Below are 23,182 nucleotides of genomic sequence, written 5' to 3' on the forward strand. Positions count from 1 at the left end.
CTGCCGCCGGTCACGCAATGTCATGGCCGGGCCGTATTAAAATAAATAAAATAAAAAGTACTTAATTGTCGCAAAGAAAAATTACATACAGCAAAGAATCAAACAAAGTAAGAAAAAGAAAAAAGACACAATAAGGTACCAGGTAGGTAAGATCCAGTAGGGTTGTTGACTGTATATATGTCGGCGGCCGATCGTAAGATCAGGCATATCGTGAAACGTGAAAATCTTTGACTCGTTCCCTGAGTCGACGGACGGACTCGTTCCCTATATCTGGGCAGTGGGCACTTTGCCCTTCGGGCATATGAAGCAATCTAACGAACCTATCTTACCTATATATTGGTTTAATGTGACTCTCTCATTGCCTTTCGTTTGGCCCATATTAAACGCAGCACCATGTAAATTGGTTCATAAAATAAGTACTATTTTTAACTGACCATTAACTTTTTTTTCTCCAGGATTGCAGACGTAGACATGGCAGTATCATGGGTGTTGAAGCCCCAACACCGGCGTCGGATCATGTTCCAACGTTTCATGCCGTGGTGGAACAAGCAGAGACGGCTCGAGATAGAAGAGAGGAAGCGGAAGCAAGAAGAAGATAGGATAGCAGAAGAGAAGAGAGAAGATGAAAAGAGGATAGAAGAAGAGAGGTTAAAAGCTGAGGTTGAAGGTAGGGATGCTAGTGAAATAAATGAAGTAAATACAGAAGGTACAAAGAGTGGAAATGGTGTTGATATAAAAGTTGATGGGGTTGATAAAGAATTAAATAACGTTAATGGAGTTAATGAAAATGGTTTAATTAATGAGAAAGTAGAAAACAATCTTGATGTTAATGACGACAAAAATGATGGTGAATGTAAAACACAAATAAAAACATTGGAAAATAAAATAGATGATATGAATCTTAAAGTTGGTGACAAAGATAAATCTAAATTAGATTTAATAAATGATAAAGTAAATGATGTAAAGATAGATTTAAATGTAGATAAAGTAGCGAAGTCGTTGGCGAAGTGCGATTTTTATGATAAATCTGAGTCGAAGGCGAATTCCATTTTAGCGTCCAAAGTTGTTTTAGACACATGACATTCTGTTTTATATAGGGTATTTCGCCAGTAACTGGCCACCCTAAACTAAAAATGAATTGTATTCACCTACAAACAGAATTCATTTTTAGTTTAATCCGGCCAGTTACTGGCGAATTACCATGATATTTTGTTGATGTAACTGTCAAATATATTTAATAAAAACTACAAAAACATTTTAAGGTTGATGATTTAACAAATTTTAAAAATTAGTTAAATATTAATTTTCTATCAAAGGTTTCAGTGTTTAGATCGCATCTAGCAGCCCTGCGCTCTTTGCGCTGAAAATTTTGATTCTTCTGAAAGTTACGGAATTTCAGATTGAAAGTTTCCAAAAAGTTGGAAAAGTTACCGGAGATTTCAGGAAACTTTCACAGGAAATTAAGAAAATTGTCCATTTAGAAACTTATAAAATTTGAAATTTCGTCATGAAAAAAAAAAATACGACGGCACATTAGTTTCGAAGCACCGTGTTTCCATACCCTATGACTTCTTTAAGTAAAACCATTTGAAAAAAAAAACACGATAAACTTTAAAAAATCCATATTTTTTTCCATATCGACAAATATTTAAAAAAATATGTAGTATCATTTTTTCTTGAAACGCCCATCACTTATTTCGCCATCACATTTGCATTTTAATTTTCTTTTAAATGACACTACGATCTTATATTTTATCGAAATAAAAAACATAAAATATGAGATTTATTTCTCTCTATAAGAGGATGCTAAGAGTGCCTGAAAATATATATTTTTAATACAGTTGCTCAAAAAGTGCTACTTTACGTAGCTGTTTAGCGTGCGGAAAGTTGGTTATCTCGAACTAGTGCTTTTTACTTTTCCAATTTTTTTAAATTTATACTTGTTCCAATTCACGACTACTTATTGATGAGTGTTAATATTAGTTTCCTTTAAACGTCGTAATCAGCATAAAAACCTACCGTTAATGTAAGAATACGAAAAATATTACATATTTCATATTTAATTACTTACCTCTTCATCATTATAACACGTTTATTTTTTAATATTCAATATTGAAAATTCCGTTCTTAATAAGTTGACTGAATGGAACGGAATAGCTGCCAAACGCCCATAGATATAATATACTTAAAGACGACGTCTAACCGAGCTGTCACTGTTACCACTTTTGTTTAGTGTACGATTAACAATGTTTTTCTTATTTTTTCGCAACTGTATTAAAAAACGTCGTTCGATACACGTGCGGAAATGTCATTCTTCACTCGTCCCGAGTCTTGCCACTCGCCTGCGGCTCGTGGCAAGATATCTCGGTACTCGTGAAGTAATGACATACCTTCCGCACTAGCATCGAAATGTACTATTTATTTAAAAAATATCAGCTTAATCATTAACTAAGTTTAAAAACAATGGAATGAATTAGCATGAAACGTCGAGGTAGCAACATCATTTTGTGATTGAAACTTTAATTTATAAGTTTTATATATTCACCGTATTTGTAAAGTATATAAACTTAAAAAAAAGCTGTATCATAGATATAAAGATGTATATAAAATAATATATGTATATTCGTTTAGTGTATATAAATTGTATGTAAACAAAACTTGCCTTACGCTATGGATTAAAATATCTTTATTTTCATACAAAAATTGTATGTTCAGATTCATTTCTTAAAAAAGTTTTATTTTTTTCTGGTAAAATAGCAGACTTGTATGGTATGGTATATTTTACATAAATAGATTAAAAATATTGTTCAAATGCGGACTTATCCCTTTAAGGGATCTCTTCAGGTCATTAGAATATTTTTAAAGTATCAAAACTGTTTTTTTTTTCATACAAAAGTTTGTAATGTTACCATAGACACTGTAAATTGTATGTAAGTTCCTTTTCTTTTGATATTATTTGTTATATAAGTGTTGTAAACATTGTATAATTGTGATTTTCTGTAAAAATAGTTTTGTTAAACAATTTAGGATAAAATTGTGAAATTTTAAAGTGAATCAGACAAACACACATTTTATCCTGAAGTATATAATGGCTCCTCTACACGATGGGCCAACGCCGGCCACTCCAAGGGACGCATTTATGCGTTAGAGAGAGCGAGTGATATTGCTATCTCATTCTACCGCATGGCTGCGTCCCTCGGAGTGGCCGGCGTTGGCCCATCGTGTAGAGGAGCCATAAAAGTTAGTTATAACTTATAATGGAATTATATTTTGTTATCTATGGTTTATTAAATATTATTTAGACTTAGAACAGTGCATTTTTGACAAAATTTGCTTGAGTTATTCGAAAAATTCCATCAATATATAAAATACAGCCTACTATTAGGGTAAATCGTCCATTACTGGCCAGCTTCCAATAACTGGACACTTTATAGAATTTAGACCAAGAAAAGTCTGCAGCGATTTTGATAGCCCACGCAGTGCAAGTGTCATCTATAATACGTCATAATTTCATAGAAGTTTGACGTTTAAAATAACACTTTCACTGTGTCACACTTATCAAAATTACTGTAGACTTTTCTCGGAGAAAGAGAAAGTAAACTAATGTTATTTGGTTTACTTGAGTTCTGTGAATAAATAAATAAAATTCTTATTTAAATCATTTTAGTATAAGGTGTCCAGTTATTAGAAGTTGGCCAGGCAATAGACGATTTACCCTATTTTTTGTTTGTTGGTTTGGTATCATATCATCATTTTATGAGTTAAAATATCAAAATTTACACTTTTGTTTTAAATTTTGTAAAATGATCAAGGGCTGCCAGACAGCCAAATTCTGATCGTCGTATTAAGTTCATAGAGTCTGTGCGGAAAAAGAAGTTTCGTAGAATATAGCTCCCTTTATGGCTCCCTTACATTCCACGTCTCTTCTCTTTTCGAACAGACTGGTCACGGAAATCGGTCAGATACATGCGGTCAAACAACTTTGCCAGTTGAAAAAGGCGCGAAATTCAAAATTTCCAAAGGACGATAACGTCGATAACAGTTCGCGCCTGCATTTTTACAATTTGCCGCTTTTTTCTACTGACGGAAATAGCTTGACAGAATAGAAACGTCAGTTTTTTAAAATAAGACTATTCTAAAATTTCTAAAGCTTGGCAAGACATTTCCGTCAGTAAAAACTAAAAAGTAGCGATGGGCGAGTCGAGTTATCTGATTCGAATAATCCGAATCAACCTACAGATGAGTTGATTCGAATCAAGACTATTGGCAATCCGAATCAACTCGGCCACTAAACTGACTGGTAACTTGGTATCCGATCCGCTGACTCGGCGAATGAATCGCCAATTCACCAACTCTCCGAGCCGAGTCAACGCTACGCTAAGGCCATTCAAAAATAAACCTTAATTCGATAGCCCGAAGGTTCTTTTTACAACAACTGCCGCTTGATTCGCCGTTTCAATCCGAGTTGACTGGTACTATGACCATTCAAAAATAAACCTTAATTCCGTAGCCCGAAGGTTCTTTTTACAACAACTGCCGCTTGATTCGCCATCCCGAGTCGAGTTCACTGGTAGTATGGCCATTGAAAAATAAACCTTAATTCGGTGTCCTAAAGGTTCTGTTTACAACAACTGCCGCTTGACTCGTTTGCGGCTCCGCGGCCCGTGACCTTGTCGCGAACCACGCAAACCGTCGAGTCGAGTCAGTTCGAATTTCAACTCGGATCAGTGGCCGAATCGATTCGAATGATTCGAATCGAAAAAAAGTGGACTCGTCACATCGCCACTAAAAAGGCACCCAATTTAAAAAAAAATTGGCACGAAAGGTGTCTCTTCCATAGAAAATTTTACTGACAAAGAGGGTTTGCCAGAGTGTATCTGGCAGATTTCTGTGACCATAGACAAGCAGATTTAAAAATAGATAAAATTCACATGACTCTATGGCGGCCCGTAAATTGTTTGAATGTCCCATATTTTGGTGAAATATGTGAATACATTACGTGTTTGGCATTAATGTAAGGTAAAGGTTCGGTTTTTAAATACACTGTAATAAAAACTAACACCTTGTTTTATTTTTATGTAATCTAACCCTCGACGCAAAACTTTATCCATATATGTTCTGCAATTTTGCCAATGGCATTCAAATTACAGACTTTCACATTTATGTGAAACATACAAACATTTTGGAAAATAAAAGCTGAGAAAATAGGGAATATTAGGCAAAGCTCTGTGTAGGTGGCACCTTTGTGGCACATACAGTAAACAAACCACATTGACACGTCACGTCAATCACATGGCTTACCGCGAAACAAGAAAATCGAAATGTCGTTATCTAATCTCTCTATCACTCTTGCATATTCGAGCGATAAAGAGGCAGATAACTAAATTTCAATTTTCGCGTTTACCGGTATGTCATATTTTATTGTCTGTGAAAACTTGTCAATAAACAGTTTAAGGCACAGTATGTATAAGTTAGTCTATGAACTGCACTCTGCACTCTGGCGGCAAAACATTGCAGTAATATCCCCTATGGAATACAGGGCAAAACATCTCGGATCCCCGAGTGACCTCCCCGAGGTCCTACTCAACATCAAAGGTTTGATAGGATTCCTCGAGGAGCTTGGCTGGCAAGACTAGTCCACCCCCTATCACGCAAAATAGGCGCAAGACGTCGAGTTGCGGAAAATCGCCCGAACTACAATACAATACAATCCCTTATGGAGTGCGCTTATGCGGGATAAAAAATTAAGTAAGCTAGAACTATGAAAATTGTACTTACCAGCGCCATCTGTTGTCGAGTAGAACAAATAACGCTTGTTCTATTGCGCAATAGATGGCTGCCTAATACAAAAATATGCTTATCTATGGTATAAGAAACTGAATTATTTTATAGGCAAAAGCAGGCACGCCAACCTAACAAAAAAAATCGTCCATAGACATTCTAGAGCTTATTGGTGAAAATTGTACTGCCACAATGACACTTGTCAATGGTTTCACGTTTTGGTGCACGCGGATTATAGGCGGAAGTGAACATTTCGAGCAATTTCCTTTTCCTATTCGTACAATTTTGAAATCTTAAAAAATATCTCAAGTTTACCAAAGTCTGTTAGATTAGATAGATCGTTGCTGTGCTCGTGTGGGTAATATACTCATGGAGGTGACAGATTTGAACGATCTTTTAAATGTACGCACAATCAAAATGGAAAGTGTTGAAAATGCGTTTGAGGAAGCTTCGGGCAGTGTAGATACTTCGGATCCTCTTTCTGTGATTCCTCAATATGTTACCGAATCTGATTTAGGTAAGTAATTGTTTATTATAATTCTACAGTAGGTGTATCTTTACTTGAAGGTCAAATTTTACATCGCTTTTATATCTTGTTTATTTTTTGTTCAAGTAGGTAGGTATACTGTTGTTGTTATTGTGTATTGATGATAATAGGTAAAAAAAAAACTGGTATGGTTCTCTTAACATCGGTAATGCCCGTGTACTTGTACAAGTACAAATTATACTCAAGTTTTAAACTCGTATAGAAATTAAAGGAAATTCCAAATTCAAAAGCGCCAAATTTACCATGGGTCTTTCGCTAAAATCGCTTTAATCATGTTAAATGTTGAATTTGTAAATCTTAATTCATGTTATAAACATTCTTCTAATCCAGTTCTTCTGATGTTCACAAAATAAAATGTAAATAAGTAAATATTTTTAATACATAGAAAACACACATGACTGACATGACTCAGAAATAAATATCTGTGCTGCAAATATCATGTTTATCCCTAACTAGAGATGGCTCGTAGGTATTTACCCACCCAGGTAAATACCCACCTACCCGGTATTTACCCGATCTACCCAAATGGACGGGTAGATTCATTTATTGTGGCACATGTCGACCCTAACTCTTCGCTGTAAGTAACTAAAAAGTAAAAACAATTTTTTTTTATATTTACATAATTATGGCATACACTCTATTGACTATAAATGATATTAAACTATAATTGCACAGAAAATATGCAAATATTCATTGTAAATCCATACTATATTTTGAATAATTACATTCTAGGTCTGATGCCGACAGGAGTGGAGATCCTGCAGGCTCCGCTGGCCGTGTTCGAGGATGCTCCGGAGGATGAGGACACCATGCAGAGCACTGACTCTAGCGGTATACTAAAACCTTCGGTTTATATCCCTGATACTAATATAAAATAAATATTATAGGACAATTTTACACAGCTCGACCTAGTTCCACAGTAAGGGCCCCCCCACATTTGGCGTCTTTCGAGCGTCGGCGTCTGTCGGCGTCGGTCCAGCGCTATGGAAAATGACGTCGCTGCGCAGTTGCGTCGACGCTGCGTCGACGTTGCGTCGACGTCGGCCATAGAATTGTAGACGCCGACGCTCGAAAGACGCCAGATGTGGGGGGGCCCTAAGTTCAATAAGGCTTGTGTTGTGGGTACTAGACGACGATATAGGTGTATAATATATAAATACTTATATACATAGAAAACACCCATAACTCAGGAACAAATATTTGTGATGAACACACAAATAAATGCCCTTACCAGGATTCGAACCCGGGACCTCCTGATTCGTAGGCAGGATCACTACCGACTAGGCTAGGAGGCCGTGAAGTAAGCAAAGCCCTCGTGCTTTGGAATCTTTCGCTTTCTCGGGTATCAATATTAGCACGTGCGGTTAAACACCAACTTTGCCCCCTTGTAAAACAAATAACTATTACTTGTTCGTTTCAGAGGAGGTGATAGTCCAGCTGATGGACATCCGCACCCGCCTGTCCAAACTGCGGAGCATGCTAGAGAAGAGGCTTGGAGTGGATCTGACAGATTACACCTTCTGGCTGCAAGATGCTAAAATGGTCAGTAGAATTGAATAAGATGTATTCAGGTCTAACTGATAAAAAAAAACCAAATTAAAATATTTTCTGAAAAATAATTTAATTTGTTCAAATACTTACTCGCTTTCACCAGGCGTGGCTCACTCCGCGATTTCGTCGCTTTGCTACAGGTAGCTAAAAGTAAATACATCCGTTCGACCCCAATTTTGGGGTTTGCCATAAGCCGCGCGTGGCGCTGTCGCCACCTAGCGGCCATATCTGTGCTGATCGTGACAGACGCGTTTTGTTAGAGAGTGAGTCTTCTACCTGATACTGTTATTTAAATTCCAATTAAATGGGATTTAAATTTCATCGAACTGAAGAGGTACCATAAGTAGGGCCTTAGGAGGATAAGATGGAATAATGCATCATTATATTACAGTTGTAGTGCATAAAATCCTTTTCACCACACCAGCTCGGAAAGGCTTACTTTGCACTTCAAAAACTGATAGCAAAGTTGCATTTTATTCACATGTGAGGCAATGTAATCAAATGCAAATTTTGAGTTGTTTTCTTATCTTTCCTGGTAGAATTGACTTTTAAATGATGATTTTGGATAATAAATATTTAATAACATTAATTTGGATTTGATTTGTTTTGATTTTGTTTGATATTTTACATCTAAGTAATATTTGCTTCGGGTTGGTGTGGTGAAAAATTTTGTGTTTCACTCGGGGGCAAATTTTGTTTAACCCTCGTGCTTTGAACTCCTCCTCGCAACGCTCAAGATTCCATTTTTCGAACCACTAGCTACGCTCGTGGTTCAATTTTGGAATCTTTCGCTTGCTCGGGTATCAATATTAGCACGAGCGGTTAAACAACAACTTTGCCCCCTTGTAAAACAAATAACTATTTCCGTACGGACGTTTCATGATATTCCTGTCAGTCTCAGCTATTGCACGCTTATCTTTAGGTACTTACAGGATAAAAGTAAACAAATAATTTGTACATTTTCGGGTAGTTATAACATTTATTGATTAACCAACCAAATACAAAACCACCTGGATCTGTCACTGAACGACCTGACTTTAACCTACATTATTTGATCATGTAATGTTTTCATCTACCTTCAACTGGCTTAAGAAGCCATTTGAGGGTAGATTTTGTTAACTTTTTTTTTCATACCTAAAGATACAGAGTATAGTCAGTGTAATAATTTTTTGTTGATAAGTGCATTTTTGAAAAAAAAAATGTTTTTCAGCTGGAAAACCACAAGACCCTGGTAGAGCAGTGCATCAGAGGCGAAGGCGTTGTCCAGGTTAACATACAAGTGCGAGCGGCGGAGAGGAAGATTAACATACTGGATGTTTTGAAGCCGGACGAGGAGCTGGTAGCATTACCTACACCTGGTAAGTCTATAATCGCAATTGGGGAGCTTGGGATCCGCTCGGCAACCTAATCCCAAAAATTGGCACTAGTTTTTACGAAAGTGACCGCCATCTGACCTAAGAACAAAGTGGAAAACTACTACTAGTGGTTTATGCTTTTGATATTCCGGTCTTCTCGTGATTACCTTCAAAAGCTACTGGTAAATATCAATTGATACCTATTAGGGTTCCGTACCCAAAGGGTAAAACGGGACCCTATTACTAAGACTTCGCTGTCCGTCCGTCCGTCCGTCTGTCACCAGGCTGTATCTCACGAACCGTGATAGCTAGACAGTTGAAATTTTCACAGATGATGTATTTCTGTTGCCGCTATAACAACAAATACTAAAAACAGAATAAAATAAAGATTTAAATGGGGCTCCCATACAACAAACATGATTTTTGACCAAACTTAAGCAACGTCGGGAGGGGTCAGTACTTGGATGGGTGACCGTTTTTTTTGCTTTTTTTTGTTTTTTTTTGCATTATGGTACGGAACCCTTCGTGCGCGAGTCCGACTCGCACTTGCCCGGTTTTTTTGTATACATGGTGGCTAAAAAATAACTGCGTTCCCGTTGCCAGGGAGGTTATGGGATTATACTGTGGTGGTTCTTCTAGTAAGGTTACTCTGCTATTAATAATATAAGAATGGAGGTACTTGCGTTTACTCAGATCTGAGCAATCCTTCACGGTCTGTTCTCCTTGACCGCCTGAACCCAAGTGAACGAACTGCCCGAGCCTTTCCAACTGGCTCCGTTCCGTGTCCCCACTACCTACCGTGTTGCCAGTAGTATAATGTTATTTTCCCAACCACCCCTGTATTAATCAGGGTAATGCTAATGTTGCCACATTAAAATTATTATTCAACGCTATCTTTAATATAAATATAAATAAATCATGACATTCGGCCATCCAACTTCGTGCATGACTCCGGCGCACGAACTTTATCACCAAAAGGTAGGTCCGTTTTATATGTTCCGCCAATCATAAAAAAAAAATTAGTTTCTATTTCAAAGTTTTAAACGTAACGTATCACAATTGATTAAATAAAATTATGATGTATATCCATTTGAAATTAATATCATGACATTCGGTCCTCTGCTCTGTTTATCTTTATTCATAACTAATTAATTTCCAAATCTGTTTTTCATTACTATTATATACTGTGAGTCCAAAATTTTCACTTAGGTGTAACACTCGTTTCTTTTTTGTCTACGTAACATTCAATCTATACTAGACAATGTAATTTCATAATACCTGTTGTTAATTTTCGTATAATAACTATGGAATATATATAAATAACAAAGCTCAGTTTTTATTATGCATATTGTGTTTCGTTTTCTCATAACTTTAACATTACTTATGTCCGTTAAAGTATACGTGTCTTTTATTTAATTCAGTACTCTTTTTTTTTATACTCTAAAATTGTTCGACTACTACGTTTTCCAGTTCTACATATGTTAATATTCACTTCTTGTTTGACCCAATATTATACTAGGTATATTGAATTAATGTAGACTTCCTTTTACTACATTCACGTATTAATCATTATAGTTAGAAGATAATATTTCACCCCTGAAATTAGACGTCTACGTTATAATTTTCAAGACCACCAGTTTTGTGTTCAGCTCAAAACTATTACGTTCAGTTTCAAATTTACACATCTACCATGTATGTCTCTGAATCCGTAATGTATAAAAATAACATTACCCCAACTTGACATTAACAATCCTACTCTAATTCCTCTGATATTTAATAGCTAGCAGTACTTTGCTTCTCATCTCATGATTGTTACTTGCACTACAATATCATACGAAAATTTCTTTCCCAAACAAAAAGAAAAAAAAACGATATTTTGTAATCAATCAAATGCCACTTTGAATAACATCGCTTTCGCTGATTATCATTCAATACCTATACAACTCTCTACATGTAGCGATATTAAATTGCTTTATGCACTCCACTCACTGTCAGTATAATCCAATTATTTTGTCATTGTCATTACTTCAAAACTAAACTAGTTTAATAACTTCTTTATCTTCCGTCATTCTTTCTGTCATTTCTGATTCCATCATTTCCATCAATTCACTCTCAATATAATAATGTTATTTCAATGTAAGTGTCATTATCTTGTAATAACTCCAACATTGAAGCAAGATGTTTAACTAAATTCATTAACTGCCGTCATTCCTTCATGCCAATCCCTATACTATCACTAAAATGTCATTTCTTCAAAGTAATGTCACTGTTTAGTGTTTATCCCCATATTAACATAATAACATACAAAATGTTATGTCTTGTAACTTCAAAGGATGTTAATGGGCATCTACTAATTCTCACGAAAGTAATGACTTAATATTCTTTTCAAATCATTTCAACAATTTTTTAAATTATAATTTATTTAATATTCGCCAAACTTAAGATGTCTGAATTAGCAATGAACATTTAAAATACACATTTAAATCACAGCCAGATACGCCCTTACGTCAATATAAGATATGGAGTGTCATCACTAAAGTTTTAACTTTATTTGATTGCAACAATGATTGAAACTGCTTAATCAAATCAAGTTTTAGTTATAAAGTCCAATAAAATCATTTTTTTTTATAATCTTTCTCTAAAACTAGGTATTATTTCTATGACATAGCGAGACGAGGAGACGGAATGACTGGGTTCATTACTCTTAGTCCAAATTTTTATTAAGATTCTCGAACCATAAACCTTTGTCAGCTTTTTTTTTTTTACGTCCATTAACATTTGTTACTTTTCTAAAAATATACATTTAAATAACTTGCAAACCATAATATCTTTTCTAAAAGAAACAATCACTATTCATATCAAATTCTGTCAAACCTTTGTCTAGTATTTGAGCGCAATGGTAATGATCGTCATGTATATATTTATTAAAGCAAGGGTGCGAAATTCCTGACTTTGGTCAAACTCTGTTCTGCTCGGCTCAGCATTGCTCCGAGCAATTATTAGGGTTGGCACTACTTGACTTCCTTTTGCGTGCATGATCACAGGTACTCACTTGAATTTTGATAACCCTAAATAGCCGAAAGGGATAATGACATATTAATAGAAAGGGATACCATGATTCGGCCCTGAACCGCTGTCAAACTTCGATTTTGTAGGAAGTTTTCTTTCTGTACGGCAGTACAATTATTTATTCTGACTCTGACTAAAGTAACTAACTTAACCAAGCTTGTTATGGATAATTTATTTATTATTGTACTGTACTCTGTACATACATCACATCAATACTTATGTAGGTCTATACCATTATTTATTTTATTTATTACCAGAGATGCCTTTTTACTGTCTATAAAGTCTACTCTGCATTATATTCGTGTTCTATGTTTAAGTTGTACAGTAAACATATTTCATATACTAGGTGTTTTATGGTACCGGCATAAGTAAATGTACCTTAGGTACTGTCTCTTTAGCACTCAATCACTTTACGTTGCAATTCTCTGTTTTATTTAACGGAATATCTTGTTTAGTCCATGATAACTAACCTCTATTCTTTTATTTAATGCACTTCTACATCTGACACCTTTCTAATAAAATAATGAATGTGCTCATTGCAAACTCATGGTAGTTAGAACGTGGTATGCTTAAAACTCTTCAATTTCTTGATAATAAAAGATCAAATAATTTATAATCCATCGGAACATGAACATGATTAATAATAACATAATAATTAACAATTATTTAAATTTCGCCTATAACAAGGAATTTTTTCGAATACTGATCATCATTAACACAGCATATAGATTGAGAAAAGTTTAATCAATTTGTCAAACCCACTGTCACAAAAGGTTGCGACTTCAAAGTAGGTACTCACTCAATAAAAATCTAAAAGATCCAGTCAATATGGGATATCAATCTGTTATCACAATTACATTTAATTATTTGAAATACTGTCAAATTCAACTTAGTAGTAATCAACTTCAATAGTAAAAAGAAGCTACAACTTTCATACATTTATCTTTCATCATGACTGCGTAGATAGTCAACTCTGTTGTACTAAATGGATTAAATTGATCAGTTTATTTTCACATCTATATAGCGCTATGTAAATTATCCATCTAAAATAATATTTAATCTAATAGTTAGGTTTAGCTTTCATTTCCTTTAATAAACTCGTGATCATCAAGTAACTTGAGTCAGTGAATTGTGAAAGATATCTCTTTTACGTATTTGATAGAACACAGACTGCATAGTTCCTTTTACTCGAATGTGTCTTTATATTCCTAAATATCGTTTAGTCTTCCTCTAAATAGTAATAATGAAACAGCTGTGTCTTATGAAATATCCAACATTCCTCTCTATTGTTTTTGTCTACTTTCAATTACTTCGGGTAAGAATTCATATTTTTATATTTAACTCCTCAAACTCTCAATAGTACCAAATATCTCCGAAATCATGTAATTCTTATGACTTTCATAACAAACAAATTCGTTATAAATGTATAAGTAGTTCTTTCGCAAACTTACACAACAAACAAACAAAGCTCTCATCTTGCACTGACAAAATACAATAATTCTGTAGATTTGTATAAAACAAACTCCCATTACTCGCTCTCATGTAAATAAATTTATTTTTGTCATACAAAAGCTTGGGTTAACTTCTCTTATGTTATCTTCACTTATGTTAAGCTACCATAATGCTCTCTCACATTGTTAGCTACGAATCATACTTAGTATGATCATATCGGATAGTACTTTTACACAAACTTATGTACTTACAATTTATCATAAATTCTTTCAAAGTTCTATATTGTCATTAAATACTAGTTAAGCAATATAGAATCAGCGCATTTAAATTTACACACGCTCGTATAAGTGTAATATATCAAAATGCATTATCACTTACATAATAGTGTCATTTAACCCATTTAAATTATATCATTATCGTCTCTTACATACACTTATGTAAATTTACTTATAAGTAACGTACTCTGAACGTCGTGACAAACTATCATCTTCTAATTTACATACGCTCATGTAAGTTTACCATAATGTACTCTTACATTATGATTAACTGTCATCATCTTATTTACATATACTCATGTAAATTCACCATAATGTACACTCACATTATAAAGTACAATCATCAGAGATGTCCAGACTCAACAATCCTTTAAAAGAAATTTAGATTCGTGGTTACTCACAAAAAACTTTTACACCTTTAATAAAATAATGGCACTGCCAATGACTAATTTAATATGTTTTATAAATTAAAACATCTTTTTTTTTTTATTTATAATTTTTTTCTATTTTGAATTGTTGACATTACCATATTGTGTATATTTCAATTGAAATACTCTGTAATGTGGAATTTGTATAATTATTGTACAAAATTTTATCTGACGTGTACCTGTATTGTACCAATAAAGATTATCTTATCTTATCTTATCATCATCTAATTTACATACGCTCATGTAAATTCACCATAATGTACGCTCACATTATGAAAACCTCTCATCATCTAATTTACATACGCTCATGTAAATTCACCATAATGTACGCTCACATTATGAAAACCTCTCATCATCTAATTTACACACGCTCATGTAAATTCACCATAATGCACGCTCACATTATGAAAACCTCTCATCATCTAATTTACACACGCTCATGTAAATTCACCATAATGCACGCTCACATTATGAAAACCTCTCATCATCTAATTTACACACGCTCATGTAAATTCACCATAATGCACGCTCACATTATGAAAACCTCTCATCATCTAATTTACACACCCTTATGTAAATTCACCATAATGCACGCTCACATTATGAAAACCTCTCATCATCTAATTTACACACGCTCATGTAAATTCACCATAATGCACGCTCACATTATGAAAAACTCTCATCATCCATGTAAATTTACCATAATGCAAGCTCACATTATGACGATGATATTTTATTTATCTCAATTAATCGACATACTCTCAAGTCCAAACTCTTAATATTAACTGATATACATGTTATTAAAACTTCATATTATGTAAACAAACTGCTTGTTCACATTATTGTGCACTAACTTACTTGAAATAAGTATCCGTCTTTACTTATATTTTTATGCTAATCCTCTTTCAACTGTATGACTTTTATTAACATAAACTACGAGTATCGTAAACTTTTAGCTGATAAATTAAAACAACAAATAGCAATAACTGTAATATTGCATGCTCATCAAAAGTTCAGTATGTAATTTATCAATAAAATATTTGTATTATAGTCTAATAATGTATTTTGATCACCTCTAAATCTTAAGCTGCTTTGATCTATCGAGTATCTTTATCCCGTCAAATGACAATCAATTTCTGTTATAATTGTCGATCATAATAAAACAAAAAGTTTATATTTCACAATATTTCTCTGTTGTCACTTTTAGAATAATTTGACCTCACTGATTACCCGCGGTTTCTGCTTACCTTTAGTATGTACCTAAGTACTATTTTCAATGACCTGCTTAAAGGTATTCAACCTTTCTCTCTTTGCTCATGGGGATATATCTTTGCTCAGAAGGAAAAAGAAGACTAATCTGAGTTATAATTCTGTCACTTTGCGAACTTACTACTACATCATTGCTTACGACCGTGTAAATTGCTTACAATTTAACACTGAATAATGTACGAAAATTTGTCGTGCTATGGAAGTCAATTTAAGCTTCAGACGTGAGCAGGTCATAGTTTTAGGGTCGTTAGGTATACCTATTATCAAACACAAGAGAACTTAATCAATTTTTAAGCATTAAACGCATTGATGTTCATTACTTTCTTCAACTGGCTCAAGAACTAAAATTCAAACAAAAATTATAATTATTTCAAGTCTAAGTTGAAACAAATACTCAAATCGTGACAAAACATCATTGTTATGAAGAAAATAACATTTATTCCAACAATACCATACAATTTCGAACAATACTCAGAATTATACAATATCTGCTCTCTTTAGGTATACATATAATTTATCTCTCTTTCCATTTTACCATTTATTAAAAAAAAATCTACCTACCTAATAGTTTGTATTATATAGCTCAACAGAGATCAATATTAATTTCGAACTTGTAATTATAACGCTGTGTTACTTTTTAGCTACTTGTACGTTTTCTTTTATTCCCGACAAGACCACTATAAGTTCAATCACGTTTTAGGATATACGTATTAGATATGAACAATTCAAAGAAAATATTGGTCGCATTCTCGGGACTAAACAAACATCCATCGCGTTGTCGCGACCTCGCATAGTCAGATCAGGTCCTTATAAAGTACTAGTCATACGACACTTTAAAATGTAGTCGCATGTTTGCATTAAATAATTCTCAATTTCAATGACGTACACTCACGTCAAAAAGAAACATTAATTTCATCCAATTCTCAACTACCTCGACGTACGCTCACGTCAAACGAAAATCAATCTTATCGGTTGTCTATAAAATCGGTCTTATAGTGTCATCAAATATAACGTTTACTTATTTATCATAAACTCATGGTCAGAATAATCGATGATACACAACCTTTAAATATCAATTCATCTCTAAAGCGATTTTTTTTTTCAATATTACGAATTTTCAACCTACTATTACTAAACAAAAATGCGGCGATCTCGTGTTGGCCGGCACCGCAGCTTACTTTAAGCGCTTGCAACTTTAATGGAATTTACAAATTCATACATTATTTTGAACCATTTTAAAGTATTATCATTACGCTGTAGTCACTTACTCGTAAGTTAATAATTGTTATAATCACCACTTATCTTTTCTAAATTAAACGTTTGAAGATCCACATGAACCTTTCTATCTAATAACATCATCATCGCATCTCTAATAATCGTATCGCATCGTATTTCTAATAACTTCATCATAGCATCATCTAGTAACCGACAAAACGCTTTTTTTTTTTAAACACACTATAGGTACTGATACTGATACCGGATGGACTATGGGACTATGGGGTCCATCACACAACGTTACCTCTATAGTCGTTAATTTTTCTTACTCAAAATAGCAAAAATGCAAACTAATTAAAATTCAGTTGCTAACAAAGAAGCAAGAGATACTTTTAATGACTATTATTTACTCGAGAGTTTTAAAACTACCTGCAACTACATCATGCCTACTATTTGAAAATTTCTTATAAATATGTAGGTAGTTATATACTTACAAGCAATCACCAAAAACTTATATCTGGAACATGTAATCGTCCCAAACTCATGAAATAAAATACTTTTTAATTCTATACCTAACTTACGTTTCATAAAACGTAGAATTCAAAATAAACTTTAAAATCCTATTGTGGGTTAGTGGTACGTTAACACTTCTGATTTGTGGTGGTTCTTCTAGTAAGGTTACTCTGCTATTAATAATATAAGAATGGAGGTACTTGCGTTTACTCAGATCTGAGCAATCCTTCACGGTCTGTTCTCCTTGACCGCCTGAACCCAAGTGAACGAACTGCCCGAGCCTTTCCAACTGGCTCCGTTCCGTGTCCCCACTACCTACCGTGTTGCCAGTAGTATAATGTTATTTTCCCAACCACCCCTGTATTAATCAGGGTAATGCTAATGTTGCCACATTAAAATTATTATTCAACGCTATCTTTAATATAAATATAAATAAATCATGACAATACTGAGCAACTTTTACTATGGCCCGACCCTGAAATCGCGAAAATGTATGAATAGCCAAATTTTTTTTCCCCATTTTGGTTGGTCCCATAGTAAAAGTTGCTCAGTATAATACCAACACCTCCCTGGCAACGGGAGTGCACTTATTTTTTACCAACCTGTATAAGTTCCAAATCATTGGTACCAGCCGGGGTTTGAACCTGCGACCTTTGGTTTGAATCTACACCGAGACCCTGGTAGAGCAGTGCATCAGAGGCGAAGGCGTTGTCCAGGTTAACATACAAGTGCGAGCGGCGGAGAGGAAGATTAACATACTGGATGTTTTGAAGCCGGACGAGGAGCTGGTAGCATTACCATGCCATGTCGGAGCCCCCGTCAGCTGTCGGAGCGATAATAGAGTGGGACCAAAAAAAGTCTACAGCGGATTTGATAGCCCACGCAGTGCAAGTGTCATTTATACGTCATAAATGACACTTGCACTAAGATTAGTTACTTTCAGTTGTCCGCATCACCCCTTACGCCCTCGATCGCTGTTTCATATTGGTTTTTCTGTCAAGAACTATTCCAGGCATACCTTTTTCAGACGAGTTCCTAGTTACTATAATAAACATCTCTCCGAAATAGATTGCTTTCAAAATTCGATATCTAGTCTAAAAACCATAGTTAAGTTTGTAAGTTGTTTTAGTACCTAAGCACTGATTAGCAGTTTTTTCTATCTGGTATTTATATGCAGTAGTTATAATTGTACTTACACAGTTAACATAATTTATGAACCTCCAGGTCTTTTTTATTGTATCTTTTGTTGCAGTACATCTTGTATTGTATTTTTGATATGTTTATATGACTGTTTGGTTTTCTCAATAAAAAAAAAATTAATTTCATAGAACTTTGACGTTTAAAATAACATTTTCACTGCGTGGGCTATCAAATCCGCTGCAGACTATTCTTGGTCTGACTCTATGTGTTTGTGTGCGTACGTGTAGGCATAATGCTTGTTGTAGTGTGCCCGCTAAAGAAGGCGCCCGGGCCAGTGGGGAGGCACTCCTGACTTCGGTCAGGCTCGGCTCCGTTCGGCTCAGCATTGCTCTGAGCAATTATTAGGGTTGACGCAACTGGACGTCCTTTTGCGTGCACGACCACAGATAAGATAATCACTTGAATTTTGACAACCCTAAATAGCCGAAAGGGATAGTGCCATAAGTTAGGGATATAAATATACATATGTGCGGTAAGTGGTATAAATATACATATGTTCTCTGTGAGATACGTTTATGGAAGCATCTGTATTTAAGGCCATTTATGTAACTTTAAGTTTTATGTTCATCCCATGTATGTTTTTCTGTGTTATCTCCTCAATAAATAAATAAATAAATAAATAAATATCAAGATTAGACCCTGAATCGCTGTCAAACTTCGTTTTTGTCCTGAGAGATGTAGGATCCGATCCGACATCCGATATCGGACTCGATCGGATCGGACAATGTGAAAACGCTCTTAGCTGCGTATCTAGTGTGTCACAGGTCGGATCATAAACAACCACCGCCACGTCATCCGCATACATGAATATTTCGCCCATAAGTATGGCGTCGGGTAGGTCGTTAAGCAGAGAACATGATGTTAGATACGGCTGATCCCTGAGCTACGCCATGCGCGGGCACCCGAGCTGCATACATCGCCATTGTTAATAGCTCGGTACTACTTACAAAACCGGTCAAAACCTGCACAATGCGCACTTGAAAAACCGCATATAGTACCGCCGGGCGAATAATAAATAAACTACTGGGAATAAAAATTCCCAGTAGTTACCACCAAGCCGAGTTGGTGGTACGAGTAACTAGTGGGAATTTTTTTTCACCACACCGGCTCGGTAAGGCTTACTTTTGGCTTTTTTCACTTCGAAAACTGATAGCAAAGTTGCATTTTATTCACATGTTAGACAAAGTAATCAAATGCAAATTTTGTGTTAGTTTCTTATGTTTGCTGGTAGAATTGACTTTTAAATGATGATTTTGGATGACAAATATTTAATAACATTGATTTGGTTTGATTTTGTTTGATATTTTACATTTAAAATTTGCTTCGGGTTGGTGTGGTGAAAAATTTTGTGTTTCACTCGGGGGCAAATTTTGTTTAACCCTCGTGCTTTGAAACCCTCGCAACGCTCAAGATTTCATTTTTCGAACCACTCGCTACGCTCGTGGTTCAATTTTGGAATCTTTCGCTTGCTCGGGTATCAATATTAGCACGAGCGGTTAAACAACAACTTTGCCCCCTTGTAAAACAAATAACTATTCCCAGTAGTTACCAGTGGAAAAAGGTGGGAAAAAAAATCCCAGTAGTTACCACTGGTAAGAACTTGGTGGTAACTAGTGGGAATAACCCAACTTTTTCCTGACGCTTAAAGAAGTGATTGAAATGAAATTATCGACAGTCATGTCGATAATTTCATTTCGTCGATACGTATCGATACGGTATGGTTTTAAGTGTCTTAAGTGGATCGCGATACTTTAAAACCATCTGACAACAACTTTATACAAAATAACTATCATTGCTTTAGAATATATCTACCGCGAAATAGCAGTAGTATATCTTCTTTAATATGGGACATTATCTATGAAAAGGGACCTTATTGTCGATGGCGCTTACGTCGCACAGCTTCACGCAGTATTTATATCGGAGCATCGTTAATAATGGCGTAAGGTCCATCGACAGTAAGGGGTCATCCATTAATTACGTCACACGAATTTCTAGGTTTTTTGACCCCTCCCCCCCCTTGTCACATTTGGTCACATTTGGCAAACCCCTCCCCCCTAGTGTGACGTCACATTTTTTCTACGAAATCGCCAAATCGAATTAAGTAAGTACCTAAGTATTATTAATATTTTATTAAAATATTTTTGACGATATAAATATTAGTAATTTTATAACCCAAAACTGCTTAGGAAAGAAAATTAAAAGAATAAAAACGATTATCGTTTTAAAAACTTGTTATTTAAATGTACAGCGAATAAAATAATTTAAAAAAAAATCGTTTACTGATGAAGTTAAAGTGACGTCACAAAGTTTGTGTCTCCCCCCTCCCCCATGTCACAATATGTCACATTTTCTTGACCCCCTCCCTCCCCCTAAACGTGTGACGTAATTAATGGATGACCCCTAAGGTCCCTTTTCATAGATAACGTCACATATGATTACTTCTGTTACTGGTGAGTGGCGACTTCGCACAAAGTTATAATATTCGGCAAAATGGCCGAATACCCAATCGTTGCAGAATATTTTTTATAGAACAATTTTACACATATCGACAGTCCCACAGTAAGCCCAATAAAGCTTGTATTGTGGGTACTAGACTACGACATATATATAATATACACATATATATATATATATTAGGGATGTACCGACTAGTCGCCGACTAGTCGGGAAAGTCGACTATCCGGCCACATTTGTAGTCGGCGATTAGTCGGCGACTAGTCGGCAAAAATGGCCGATTAGTCGGCACGTTATTAGTGAAAGAATACCATATGTTTTATGTTTATTTTACTAAAATACCTATTCAGGATGCATACGAAAACTTTTGTTCATATAAATAATTGACCATTTGATCGTTATCGTATGTTGGTGGGCTGGTGTTTTCCTCTACAGGTCGATCTCGACTGATTCTCGGGTAATGTCATGTGCAAGTTCGGCAGTTAATTATTTTTATTGTTATTCAGTTTTTGTTTTTTTTTTAATGGTAGGGCCATGAGGAACTATTAATGTTATTGCAAAATTTAGAGACTTAGATAGGGCTCGTGAGGGCTAGACGTTGCTCGTGAAGACGCTGACCACAGGGGATAGGTTCTTAACTGGCGACTTCATATGGGAAATAGAGCCATGGAAATGCCTCCTACAAACTGTACTGATGGTCTGCTCAGGATCGTAAAATAAAAGACAGAAATTGAACGAGGATTCTTGTGATAGGTCTTTGAACCTGTAGAAAACACCTTTTAGCCAAGCTATTATGATGAATAGCGCAACAAAAGGAGCGAAACTATTGTTTTTCACTTAAACTTATACGAAACTAATGATGTGGCCGACTAGCCGACTAGGCCATTCGAGCGCCGATTAGTCGGCTAGTCGGCTAGTCGGCCAAATCAATAGTCGGTACATCACTAATATATATATACTTATATACCTACATAGAATACATCCATAACTCAGGAACAAATATTTGTGATGAACACACAAATAAACCACCAGGATTTGAACCCGGGACCTCCTGGTTCGTAGGTTCGTAGGGGTCACTACTGACCAGGCTAGGACGCCGTTAAATATTCGTGGCATGTCTTAATTATCTTTGACTTGGGGGTCATCCATTAATTACGTCACACGAATTTCTAGGTTTTTTGACCCCTCCCCCCTAGTGTGACGTCACATTTTTTTTGACGATATAAATATTAGTAATTTTATAACCCAAAACTGCTTAGGAAAGAAAATTAAACGAATAAAAACGATTATCGTTTTAAAAACTTGTTATTTAAATGTATAGCGAATAAAATAATTTAAATAAATTTTCGGTTACTGATGAAGTTAAAGTGACGTCACAAAGTTTGTGTCTCCCCCCTCCCCCATGTCACAATATGTCACATTTTCTTGACCCCTCCCTCCCCCTAAACGTGTGATGTAATTAATGGATGACCCCTTGCTTGTTGTTTCGCTTATCGATATCGATAACAGGGTTTATCGATGTTTCATTTTGTCAATCCCTCATTTTTTCTAGTAAAAGTTCTAGGTCCAAAATAATCTACATAACTTAACCTAAGTGTATAACCTCCTTAAATATTCAATAAAATACATTGACTCGCGGAAATGTACTAGAAAATGTATTTTTACGTAGACATAAGTACCTACGTAATATAAACTGGGATATATAATATGAAATCAATAAAGAATAGTGTGTCTACTTGAAAAACACAAATTCAAATATTTTCATAGAAAGTAAGTTAATTTGTTCTTAGAATACCGTATATTTGAATACTTTGCGTATATATCTAAACACGTAGGTAATAACATTTTACAGTACATATGGACCTACTATTGAAGCGCTGGTGGCCTAGCGGTGAGAGCGTGCGACTTGCAATCTGGAGGTCGCGGGTTCAAACCCCGGCTCGTACCAATGAGTTTTTCGGAACTTATGTACGAAATATCATTTGATATTTACCAGTCGCTTTTCGGTGAAGGAAAACATCGTGAGGAAACCGGACTAATCCCAATAAGACCTAGTTTACCCTCTGGGTTGGA

At 35.2% G+C, this 23,182-nt stretch overlaps 2 protein-coding genes across 2 annotated transcripts in view; both read left to right on the forward strand.

The window, feature by feature from the left end:
• Positions 1–1,822, forward strand: part of LOC134677954 (uncharacterized) — a 30,112-nt gene extending 28,290 nt beyond the window's left edge. The window contains exon 3 of the mRNA XM_063536389.1: positions 456–1,822. Within this exon, the coding sequence (XP_063392459.1) occupies positions 456–1,080 (625 nt within the window). The 3' untranslated portion in view covers positions 1,081–1,822. The remainder of the gene's footprint in view (positions 1–455) is intronic.
• Positions 1,823–5,972: 4,150 nt separating this feature from the next.
• Positions 5,973–23,182, forward strand: part of LOC134677986 (DNA-binding protein Ets97D) — a 29,831-nt gene continuing 12,621 nt past the window's right edge. The window contains exons 1-4 of the mRNA XM_063536422.1: positions 5,973–6,298; positions 7,061–7,159; positions 7,749–7,870; positions 9,090–9,237. Coding sequence (XP_063392492.1) covers positions 6,151–6,298; positions 7,061–7,159; positions 7,749–7,870; positions 9,090–9,237 — 517 coding nt within the window. The 5' untranslated portion in view covers positions 5,973–6,150. The remainder of the gene's footprint in view (positions 6,299–7,060; positions 7,160–7,748; positions 7,871–9,089; positions 9,238–23,182) is intronic.

The sequence above is a fragment of the Cydia fagiglandana genome, chromosome 27, assembly GCF_963556715.1.
Source record: "Cydia fagiglandana chromosome 27, ilCydFagi1.1, whole genome shotgun sequence".
NCBI lineage: Eukaryota > Metazoa > Arthropoda > Insecta > Lepidoptera > Tortricidae > Cydia > Cydia fagiglandana.